This window comes from Myotis daubentonii, chromosome X (genome assembly GCF_963259705.1).
Source record: "Myotis daubentonii chromosome X, mMyoDau2.1, whole genome shotgun sequence".
NCBI classification, from domain to species: Eukaryota; Metazoa; Chordata; class Mammalia; order Chiroptera; family Vespertilionidae; genus Myotis; species Myotis daubentonii.
The window spans coordinates 133,950,912-133,963,506 of NC_081861.1; the positions used below are offsets into that span (position 1 = coordinate 133,950,912).

Below are 12,595 nucleotides of genomic sequence, written 5' to 3' on the forward strand. Positions count from 1 at the left end.
GTGATGATATAATCATGAGCTATCTCCACCCAAATTTTGTCACTTTTCTTTGCTCTCATGATCAATTTACCACTTCACTACTGCCCAAAACAAAGTAATACGTTAGGCAGAGAGGAGAAATCAAGTGAATTGAGCCAATATAAATGAGAGAACATGCCCTAGCTGGTTTGGCTCAGAGCATCGGCCTGCGGACTGAAGGGTTCCGGGTTCGATTCTGGTCAGGGGCACAGGCCCGGGTTGCAGGCTCGATCCCCATTGTGGGGCATGCAGAAGGCAGCCAATCAATGATTCTCTCTCATCATTGATGTTTCTACCTCTCTCTCCATTGATGTTTTTCTCTCTCTTCCTCTCTGAAATCTAAAAACAATGAGAGAATAACATTAATGAAGATTAGGCACAAATCCTTTCATGAAATAAGGGTATCTATGAGTGTCAATAGCAGAACCTAACGGGAAAGAAAGCTTACTGCATAAATGAGACTGGTGAGCTTCCTATTAATGGCAGGTAAGATGTGAAGAATTAAACATTGGTGAGTGCTTTAAAAAAGTACACACACATCAGTTTCACCCAGTACAAGTCAAGTCAGAGGCACCCCATTTCCTCTGACAGCAAAGCAGTTAAATACGTCTGCAATTCTGTTACTTTGTGCATATGCAACCGCTAGATCTGAATGACCGAATGTAAGTGTGCAACATGATTTCTTAAAGTGTTGTTAGCTTCTTCAAAGCGCTGGTCTGGTTTTACTGTAGCCTGATGATGGTGTCTCACTCTGCTATTCATCCCAATGTGCAATATTTCAAAAGCAAAAATCCTAGGCTTTTGTTTCTCTCAAACTTGTGCCTTTTAAAACCAGGTGATGGCACCTTTACAACCAAGAACTCTACTTGGCAATTAGCATTAGAATAATTAGATGTATTTAGTTCTTTTTAAATTCACACACACTGAATATTAAAAATGAAAACATTACTTACATATCAAAAGCTTCAATTCTTTGCTTAAGCTCTGCTTCTCTGCCTCTTAGCAAATCAATATCTTTTAGTAGAAGCTGCCTTTGAGCATAAATTTCTTTTGTCTCCATCTGTACAGGAAAGCATTAATTTTTAGCAAGCAAGCTAAAGAAAATAAAACAGATTTGAACTAATGAACTGCTTCTTACATTCCAGAGGACAAAGTACAGACATTGGGAGGAACAATTTCACTTTTAAGAGGTTCCACCTCAAGGTATGCATTTTGCCTGTTCTAGTTACACAAGAATATACTCCCTAGCCTAATGACTGCTAAGCTACATTACCCTATATTCCTAACATCCCTTGTGTAATTATTCTACTTAATTAACATCTCAGTTACTTAAAATTTTGATAAATTCTTCAATTACAAAAAGAAACGAAATACACATTCAATAATAAAACTTAACAAAACAGAATCCACATGGTTCAGCAGTTGTTTCCTGAAAGTTTCAATTCATAGGGGGTTCTGACTCAGCATGAGCAAGCTGGTATGGAGCCCCAGAACACAGGCCACACTTTTGTGTGTTCACTGAGCAAGGATTTACTGAATATCATGTCAGAAAGCACACTGGGAGCTGGATATGAAATGAATAGTTATAGTCCCCATCTTTTAAAAAATTCACGATTTACTAAGGAAGAGAAAAACAATCACACTACAATGTGATGATTTCACAACCAGGGTCCAGTCTCCATGGCAGGAATGACGCCTAAATGAGTACATCAATGGGAGTCACAGGAGATGTAACAGGAGGTAACATTTAAGCTGGAGTTTGAAGGACAGGACAGTTTTAACAGGGAGAGAAGGGGACAGACATTCGAGTGGCAGAGTAAAGACATGGTGCCTTTTTGAGAATGATAACCATTACCAGAGGCTTCAGGGAATCCGTGACTAAATGGAGACTGGGGCTGTTAACTAACTGGTTGACCTGATCTAGTCAGTCATCTACCTTGAAGATGAAAGTGTTAGTGTGAAAACAATCCATCATCTTGAAGACCAGTGCTTTCATTTATTTTTATAGCTAAAATGAGTGCAATTCCCAGAAATGCTACACAAAATCATAGATGGGGTTCAATCACCATTAATAACTGTGTCTTACTGAGAAGCTCCAAGTAAGGATTGATGCCAGGAGGAAGCTTTTTACTTGACCATCTCCTGGCATTAGTAGTTCTGGTTGTACATAGGAAACCATGCCCCCAATCCAATCAGGTCTGACTCCCCCTTGGGAAAGGAATTGTTTTTCCTAAAGGGGTGGATCCAATCCCTCCTGCTGACACACACTTCCCGCCATTCCTCAACCTCTCCACGTCCTGTCCAGTCACTTTCCTGGGTGCCAAGATCAAAAGGATGACACTTACAGCCCTGGATCCCTCTACTCCTGGAATCTTCGCCTTTGCTCGGATAGAAACACACTGCATTTGGTTTCCAACTTCACCTAGAAGTTCAATTGCAACTCTGTCCTCTTGGTCCACCCTTATTCTTCCATCTGTCAATATCCCCAGACCTACTCCTTGGTGTCTGAGATGCCATGTAGCTCTCCCTTCTCCCCTCCCTGGGTTAGTAGCCATCCACCCTCTGTTCTGGTTCCGTTCGCCATCATGCTGAACCCCAATGTCTTCAACTAAACAGGCTGTCTTTCTCAAATCAAATAAATTCAGCTCTATAAAGCTCCACTCCCCAACCACCACCATCTTTCTGCTCTTACTGAGCTTCCAATCCTCCCAAGAGCTGTAACAGAACAATCACCTACAAGTACCTGATTAATTCTACTTCAATTCCAGGCTGCCCACCCCAGCAGGGACCCCAAAACAGCTCTAGAAGTCTTGTCTGCTTCAGAGTGCTGCTCTGCTCCATTCCCACCCCCCTCCCCCTGGGCCCAGTAGCCATTCCACACCTCTGGTCCTCTACTCAAGGTCACTACCTAATCCTCACATCTGCCACTAATTTACTGCGAGTGTCTCACACTTCTGACATGGACATTCACTTCCACTTTTCCTTCCAGCAGTCTCGGAAAAAGAAGTCTACATATCCTTTTCAAGGCTGATTCTCCCATGTGTACTCTTGATCACAGTCCTTACTGGTCCTCTAGGGCCTGAGCCATCAATTGTTCCATCAAATGTCGCATCTCACTCCTGGACTTAGAGCCAATCTACTAACAGCTGTGGAAAGAGCCACCCATTAAACAATTTTAAAATATTACCTCCTGGTGTTTCTGAATTCTCTCAAGGGACAACTTTTCCCGATTAAGGAGGGCTTCGGATTTTGCTTGACAAGTTTTCTCAACATCACTCCAGAACTTTGCTATTTCCTTTTCAGACTTTCTTTTCTCTTCCATTTTAATCTTTATTATTTCAGTATTTTTGAAATGCTTCAACTGCCAATTGATCACAAATAATTGTAAGTACCAATAACAATACTAAAAAAATAGTAAGATTCTCCATGGTTAGGTTTAACATTCCCACTCTATATTTTAGTTTAATTCACCTTTACTTTCATCTCATTCACTATACCTATAGGATTCATTCAAAAGGCAAAAAGAAATGACATCAAGTGGAAAGAAAAATACCATGCACAACAGTCTAGTATCACATTCATTAATGAAGATTCTAGATATTTTCCTACATACCTAAGATTAAGAATGAAAAGAAAAGCAAAAATATCACTTTTGTTAATAGCAACAAGATAAATTTACCTTTTCACGCATTTCTGCCTGAAGCTGTTGTTCTATTTCTCTCTTATATTCACGTAACTTCTTTTCTAAAGAGTCTAACTTTGGATGCTGAGGGCAAGCACCTGCAAACTGATCATCAATATTCTGAAGCTTCTCAGCTATTAAAAAAACACAGGCAGTTAGGGTAGAGGAACAAAGTCAGGTGAGCAAGAGGTCTGTTCAAAAGCAAAGAGTACAGGGATGCGAGCAGGGAGATCTGCGGTTTATTTTGAAATAATTCAAAAAATTAAGATAGATTACTGGATGGACAGAAAGTGATCAAGCAAGTGTAACACAAAATTAATGGTGAACTGTAAAACTTTCAACTTTTTGAATATTTGAAAATTTTCATCATAAAATGACAGCGAAAACTTTAAGAAAATAAAAAAAAATTTTTTAAAAATGTCAGCAAAAAAGAAAGCAAAGTTTAAGTCAGAAAACACTGGCATCTCTTTCCAGTCTCTAAGTGCCAAAGCAGAGACTTCTTTTATTGGTCTTTGGTGAAAATTTAGTCATATGTTCAAAACACTGACCTTAAAATGAATCAGAGATCATGAATTTCAAGTCTTCCATTATACAGAGGACACAGGTGCCCTTAGAGTATAGGTGACTCCCAGAGGCTAAGCAACTATACAATAGCGTTACTGGGACGAAAGCCAGGTCTACTGATTCTCTCATTCCAGTGCTCTCCCCAGCAGACCCACAACCCTCAAACCAAATGTGGATTGGAATCAAACGTTAACAGAGTGCAAACCCACACCAAGAGTGCAATCTCAACCATGTGAACACCAGTGCCCACCAAAAAGTATGCACAGGAAAAAAAAAAGGCTGGCAGAAGTAGATTAAGATCTTTGAACTAATTGTTAAAGTTATTGCTCCTTATGAGTAAGGAGGAGCCAGGATTAATCACAGCATTTTAGCCAGCTGTTTCCCTTCTGAGCATACGCCTAAAGGCAGGATGGTACTGTATGTAGTAAGGCTGTACCATGGAAAAGGATCTGGATCATGGACCAGAAAAGTTGGACTCTAGTTTCTGACCCACACTGGGTGTTTCCAAGTTGCTTTTCCTTCATCTGGCGACCTCATTTTCCTCAACTATAAAATGAAGTGATGGGCTGCTGACTTCTCTAGTTCTTCACAATGTAAATAGTCTAGATCTTCTCACATTAGTGGCTATAAGATAAAGTTAGATGAGACGCAGGGAAGAGCCTCCCAGTTGAGGTTCAAACCAACAAACAAAAACATGGGCCTCTGCATCACCCTGGTGACCATGGAGGGAGGAGCAGCACTGAAGATAGGACTGGTCCCTTCCAGCAATGACACAAGAGGAAATGAGCACCTCACCTGCAGCTTACATCCCTCCCAGTCTAGGAACACCGATAACATGGGAAAGGACGTCATTTCCTTCATTCAAAAAGAAAACAGAAAACCTGAAATTATGAAACAAGCCTGCAATTACCAAGGGAGTCTTTGCTAGGCAACATCGGACTTGTCTGAGTATCTATGTCACAGGTCTCTTTAGCCTGATGATATTCTGCCATTTCTTTTAGAAACTCCACGAGAAAACCTAAAAAACACAATGTACATAAATTTGGTCTCACAACTTTTATTCAACCATTGCTCAGTCACTGTTTATAAGTTTTGAGTTTATAACATTATCCTGTTTTACATTAGGTATTTTTAAAGAATAGTTTCTGAGGGAAGTCCTTCCCAAGCACAACACAAAAATCTAGAAGTGATAAAGAGAAACATTTAACATAAAAATTAAGAACTTATATGTGGCATGAAATAAAGTCAAAAGACAAATGATAGCTGGAAAAAATAGTTACTATATTTTGGAGACAGAGCACTAATTTTCATATCAAAGAGCTCTTACAAATCAGTAAGAAAATTCTTAAAAGGGCATGGACAAAGAGCTTAGAGATAATTTTAATGTCAAATAAACAAAATCATAATTATTTTAATACTAATTAAATAATTATTTAATGCAAATTAATACTACAACAGAGAGATCCTATTTCCCCAATAAGACTGCTAAGATTAAAACTCTGATCATACTTGAAGTGCTGACAAGGGAGTGGGGAAACTGGCAGGCTCAATCACTCGGGAGGCAAATTTGTCAATATCTGTGTATTCAAAATGAACATGACCTTTAACCTAGTCTTTCCACCTCTAGGAATTCACACGGCTACACTTCCACAAGGACACAAAGGGTGTACACACTGCACACTGCTTCTAATGGAAAAACCCAAAAAAGACAACAAAACCTCCATCAACAGGTGGTTAATTAACTACATTCTTTAAAAATTAATTAGTCTAAATATGGCTATAGAAAAATATATTGGTGACTAAAGAAAGCAAATCAGAAAACAGTTATCTATAATATGACCTCATTTGTGAGTGTGAGTTTTCATAACAGAGACATAGGTCCCTGTCAGGGAATAGACAACAGTTAGGTGCAAAGTATCTTCCTACATGTTTTCTGATGGCCTTAAACCTCTTTTTTTAAATATATTTTTTTATTATTTTTTAGAGAGAGGAAGGGAGGGGGATAAAGAGTTAGAAACATCAATGAGAGAGAAACATCGATCAGCTGCCTCTGCACACTCCCTACCAGGAATGTGCCCACAACCAAGGTACATGCCCTTGACCGGAATCGAACTCGGGACCTTTGAGTTTGCAGGCTGATGCTCTATCCACTGAGCCAAACCAGTTATGGCGTGGCATTAACCTCTTAATTGGAAGTCACCAAGTTTTAAAATCACTTCATTTTAGCAGTGGCTATTTTACAGTTAGCCCAGAGTTCTATACAAACTTTGCCACTAGGATTCCTGACATGTCTGCTATTCATAGTTTTTGAGTTTTAGAAATTTTACTAGGATGCTAGATGAAGCTCAAGTTCAACTGATGTTTCTTTCTTTTCAGCCAGATTAAGCTTGAACAAAGGAAATTCATCCTAAGAGCTATTAAAAAATTGAAGTTTAGAGGAAATGATCTCCATTTGTCAAAATAATAGATGGATTCTTCTGCTTATTCAAAAGGTCAGGTATTGTCAGCAAAAAAAAAACAAAAAAAACACCATAACTTAATTCAAATTAGATTCCCTATTCTTCCCTCTAAAAATTATTAGTTTCATACTTTTATAGGAAAAATACATGACAAAGATGGTACTATATCTCTATAAAGATGAAAGCTCCTACCTTTTTTGTTTTCTTTATCAAATCCTGAGACCTATTAAAATAAAGCATTTCACTTTTATTAAACTATTGAGGTATAATTAACAAACCAAAGCAGGTTATGAAAACTAAATAATCCTACCAGTGATTTGTAGAGACTGGATTCAGGCTTGATTTTAATGAGTTGTAGTAGATCCTGCATAGTAAATACCTTAAGGAAAAAAAATATTAATTAAGTAGACATTTTTACATTAATGTTTAAATGATGAATTAAGATGTTTCTGAATATGACTAGTAATCATTTTCAGATTAAATAAAAATTAAGATTATAACTGCTCATATAAAATTGAAGCTGTTTCTTATACTACTAAGTAAATTACAATAAACATATTGAGATTATATGGATAAAATATTTTTTCTTGATCATGTAATTAATCTCCAAATATTTCACAATGAAGATGACATGCCTAACAGAAACGACAGAAATGGTTAGTGCCTTACAGATGATAAACACTCAAACATCTGATGAACCAATGAATTCATGAGTGAATTCCAGGGCCTTTCAATTGCAGTAATTTTTTTTAAATATTATTGCTTCAAAATGTAAACAAACTAAATTTTTACTGTCTTTACAACTATGAATGACTAAAGTATACTGAAAATAGTTTCAAACAAACATTTTGGGTAGCTATTCTTAATATATTTTCCCAGTACAGCACATATCACTTACTACATCTACGCTGAGAACACTAACATGATTTTCTATTGGTTTTCCTTTAAAGAAAATATTCTGCATGGCATTTTATAACAGTAAAAACCTGCAATCATGTGAGATAGATTAATTACTGCTCTAATCACTATATAATTGGCTATTGCTCATTCAATAAATAAAACTGTGACATGTAATGACAAACCTAGAGACTGAAGGACCAAAACAGAATTGCTAATGTTGACAAGTAAAATTTGGTTGTTAATGAATAAATATAGCATATGTAAATTATAAGTTTTTCAAATATTAGAACTGTTCATGATTTCTTAAAACTTCTGAATATAAAACTTTTGGTCAATTACAGATAGGATAAAGAGAGCCAAAACACAGGGATAACACAGAGTGCACCCTAATGTCAACTATGGATTTCAGGTGATAATGATGCCACAATGTAGGCTCATTAACTGTAAAAATGATGATAATGGGGGAGGCTGTGCATGTATCGGGGGAGAGGGCATACGGGAACTCTCCCTTTCTTCTCAATTTTGCTGTGAACCTAAACTGCTCTAAAAAGTTGTCTACTTTAAAAAAATATATATGGAAAGTTTGCTATACCTGCCTTGAAAATACTAATAAAGTATGACTAATATATGTTCAATGGTAATGGTAGAGGAATAGTTAAAATAATTAGAAAAGTGATAAACATGTGTTTTAATATTTGAGAACACTACAGATTTTTAAAAAATTAATCTATTCCTTCTGTTATATAATCACAAAGAAGAGAAATATCTAGAAACAGAGACTGTGGCATCAGTTTAGATTTTAGAGATCTAGATTTACTGCCCTATGTTGCCACCTCAAAATCCTGTGACCTTGAGCAAATCACTCACTTCTCCAGACTCTGGCTCCTCATCTGGGACACAGGTACACCTGCAGTGTGACTAGCCCAGTGCCAAGCTCACAACAGTCAACATAAATGGCAGTTAGGAGTCTGAGTCAACTACATGGGACATAAGATCAATTCTAGCTCTGAAACATTTCGTGATTCTACACAACACAATTTAACAAAAGACTAATGAAGATTCCAAGGAACTGATATATCAAATTGAGTACTCCTTTGGTGCATTATCTAAAAAATAACTGAGAAATGGACCAAGACAGCCAAGGAGCACTCAGCTACTGTGCAGCACTTTATTATCATCTTGGGGGGGGGAGCTATTAATAGAAAATTCGGAAACAGTAAGGAAAAACTTTACCTTTTCTTCTGCCAAGCCACTTTCTGGGAAGAAAACCGAAAGTGAATACTCATAGCCACATCTTTGTAAATGATCTGCCACTAGGGAATTAGAAGCGCCTATTAAAAGGGCACTCCCTTCCACTGAAATGGACGAGGGCTGCATTTCTCCGCTCAATACAGGGTGCATCAATTCTTGAATGAGTTGCTTTCTCAGTTGTGTCTAGTTCAACGACAAAAAAAGAGAAAAGAGACAAGAGGGAAAATACTTTCAGCAGGATTTTTGCACTGGAGATAAACAGATTTGCCACACGAATTAGAAACCTTTTATTTCCACAGTGGTTCTAGATCCATGGACAGAAGTTAGAACTTCTTTGTTGCATACTTTGTCTTACCCTGTGAGACAAGCAGCCCATGGGTTCTGCCCAAAGAAGTCTGCTTTCACCAGTGAAAGCTTCCCAAGTGAACTGGTGGTTAGTCAGAACACATGTCAACTCTTACTTGTCTTCCCTAGGAGCCCATTTCAGCAGCCTTTGGTCAAGACACCAATCATCAGAGAAAATTCTGCTGCTTCCTCAACAGAATTCTGTGGCTTGTTGGAGTATATGAAAACAATACTGGGTGAAACCAGTGTATTGAGCATATTGATAAAAATAAAATTCCCCCAAAGGAAATAACATATGCAAGAGAGAAATCAGTAAACCTAAAGAAGGCTTATTAACATGCACTTTCATATATAGTATTTACATCTCAAGACATTTTATAAATAAGGAAATTTAGGTTCAAGGTGGGTAATTTTTTCAAGGTTATAACTAGTGTTATTATTCCTTTGGGTTTTAAGAAAATCTCTAAAGTAACTGAATTACTGGATATTTGTTCTCATCTATTGTGCATATAAGCTGGAAACATAATTGGGCTAATCTTAAGAGTATGCTGCCTATATCCATGGGGTTCAACACTAAGTAGTATATAATGTGTTCATATTAATAGAATACAAGCAAGAAACAAAAGGAGTTGCTATATTTCTATCTTCTATCCTTCAGCTAGAGAGAAGTATATAACTACCAGCACAGAACAAGACTCACACATCAAAAATCCTATAGTACAAAAGACATTTATATTGAGCAGAATATGCATGTTCTGCCTCATCTAATGTCATTCAGTAACAGAAGTAATAAAACAAGGAAAGAGAAACTACAGCATTCTCCACCAGTAAAATTTAGAGGTGGTTTAATGAGATTTGTAACATGCTAAAGAAGTAGTATATTTAGATCCAGCTAAATTAACGAAAGTGATTCAGGGTGTCCTGCAAACAAGTACTAAAATAGGATAAAATTTAAATGAGTGACATAAGCAGGTTAAAAGGAAAATAAGAGAAGAATAAAATTAAATGACATCATAGATGAATTCCCATATTGACAAATACAAAAGGCATGCCATCTAGCACTTGCTAGAAGAAATGGCAAGACTGGCTGGGGGCTTTCCAGCAGCCAATGCAGAGAGAGATACCCCTTCATAATTAAATCTTGAAATGTCCCTAAGGAAAGAATAAATACAATTATTGTGGGGGGAGGGTAAGTGGGAGAGAAGAGACTTGGGAATCCTTCTGAGACATCTTTCAAGAAATTCACAGACTGAGTAGACTAAAAATATGAAAAGGCCTTGATAAACTTTAATAGTTATCTTTGACTTCGTACTTAATCATAAGTACAAATTCTTTTCAAACATCCAAATAGAATATGAGTAAGGCCACTAAAAAATTCAATAAGCGAACTCACCCCAACCACAGTCCTCAAACTGAGAAAATATTAGCTCAGACAGAGAGAGTAAAACTCTGCCCTGCCATTGACCAAGCTGTAATTCCAGAAACAGCCAGCTGCAAACAGGAAACATTTCTCCCAAGAATATACTGCAGCTATAGAGTGAATAAGGTTAGCATAATCCCGATATCAAAGCCTCCCAAGAATATACTGCAGCTATAGAGTGAATAAGGTTAGCATAATCCCGATATCAAAGCCGAACAAGGTAGCTAAGAAAGGATTAGTCAATTGTAACTACAGATAGGAAGCCAAACAGTACCAAATCTAATCCAGAAACACAGAAAAAGAAAAAAAAAATTCCATATTCAGGAATGCAATAACCATCCCACATTAGGTCTAGTAATGCATTACACACTACAATTAACTCCAGGTGGGTTAAAGTGTTAACTATAAAAACTGAAGCCATTTAAGAAACTTTAGTCTACGGCCATACCACCCTGAACGCGCCCGATCTCGTCTGATCTCGGAAGCTAAGCAGGGTCGGGCCTGGTTAGTACTTGGATGGGAGAAACTTTAAAAAGTGATTATTCATGCTATTAGTGGAGAAAAATTTACTGAGAATAATCAGCAAAAAAATCAATGGATTTGACCATATAAAAATATAACATCAATATTTTAGAGCCAAATAAGAATTGAACACCAAAATAAAAGTATTACCACAAAAATGACCAAAAAAAGATTAATAGTTTCTATTAAAAGAATTCTTACACAATAAGAAAACACTAACATCCTAAAAAAATGAGCAAGAGACAAACTGCTAATCCATGGAAAACGGACAAATGGCCAGGAACTATGTGCAACATCATTAACAATCAAAGGAATAAATACTAAAATGAAGACTGCTTTTCAATCTTCGATTGGTTTTTTAAATGTCGTGATAATATTGGAGTGAGACAAGCATTCTCAAACTGCTGGTGTCATATACACTATTACAATCTTTCTAGAACAAGAAGCCAAGAGCCTTAAAAAAATGCTTATGTCCTTTGATTTTCCAGGATAAAGAGTCATACAAAGCCACTTAATTAGGCAAAAATGAGAAATGCAATTGCAGGATGTATAGACCTAGGATGTGTTCAACATTTTATGTGTAAAATATACTTCTGAAATATATATATATATGAAAACACATATATATTAATGAAAACACATTTGAACTACTCCTACTCCTTGCTGTTAATTTATATATAAAGTGTATTAATAAATATTTGCTGCCCAAGCTAAATATTAATCAGGGGACTGCTACACAGATTATACATACATACAAACATGGGCCTGGTGCCACTGAAAATGAGGATTGCAATGAACATTTAAGGACACAAGAAAATGCTTATCATATAATATTGAACTAAGAAGAATACACACATACACACACAAACCATTATGCCAATAAGTTGCTGAATCAGAGATGACTTTCCTCCTTGATGTTTTTCTGTATTTTTCAGGTGAATCTGAAGTGATGCTGTGTGTTTTTTTAAGTTACAAAAACATTGGGGGAGGGAGAAGAAAAAAAAAACCAAACTCACTTTTCCTCAATTTCCCATTTTAAGGGTAAAATATACTTCTGAAATGTATATAGCAATGAAAACATGTTTGAGGTAATCCTACTCGTTGCTGTTAACATATCTAAAGTATAATAATAAATATTTGCTACCCAAGCAAAATATTCACCAGGGAACTGCTACTTAAATTACACATACATCCAAACATGAGCCTAGGGCCACTAAAATTAGGATTTCAAGGAATGTTTATGAACCCAGGAAAACGCTCACCATATAATAGTGAACTAAGAATAACACACCGTTATACCAAGTGGTTGAATCAGATGACTTTTCCTCCTTTGTTTTCTGTATTTTTCAGGTGAATCTGAAGTGGTGTTGTTTCTTTAGTTACAATAGCAATGGGTGAGGGAGAAGTAAAAACAAACTCACATTTCCTAAACAT

General features: G+C 36.7%; 1 protein-coding gene across 8 annotated transcripts in view; it reads right to left on the reverse strand.

The window, feature by feature from the left end:
• Positions 1-12,595, reverse strand: part of OFD1 (OFD1 centriole and centriolar satellite protein) — a 36,071-nt gene that overhangs the window by 20,977 nt on the left and 2,499 nt on the right. For 7 of the 8 annotated variants that reach the window (XR_009450594.1, XM_059679182.1, XM_059679183.1 and 4 more), the window contains exons 3-9: positions 8,857-9,057; positions 7,034-7,102; positions 6,916-6,946; positions 5,175-5,282; positions 3,698-3,834; positions 3,206-3,379; positions 972-1,078 (exon numbers count right to left, since the gene is read on the reverse strand). Coding sequence is in view for 7 of the 8 variants with exons in the window: in XM_059679182.1 (XP_059535165.1) it covers positions 972-1,078; positions 3,206-3,379; positions 3,698-3,834; positions 5,175-5,282; positions 6,916-6,946; positions 7,034-7,102; positions 8,857-9,057 (827 nt within the window). In the remaining variant the exon portion in view is untranslated. The remainder of the gene's footprint in view (positions 1-971; positions 1,079-3,205; positions 3,380-3,697; positions 3,835-5,174; positions 5,283-6,915; positions 6,947-7,033; positions 7,103-8,856; positions 9,058-12,595) is intronic. The other variant, XM_059679181.1, reaches the window with a different exon arrangement.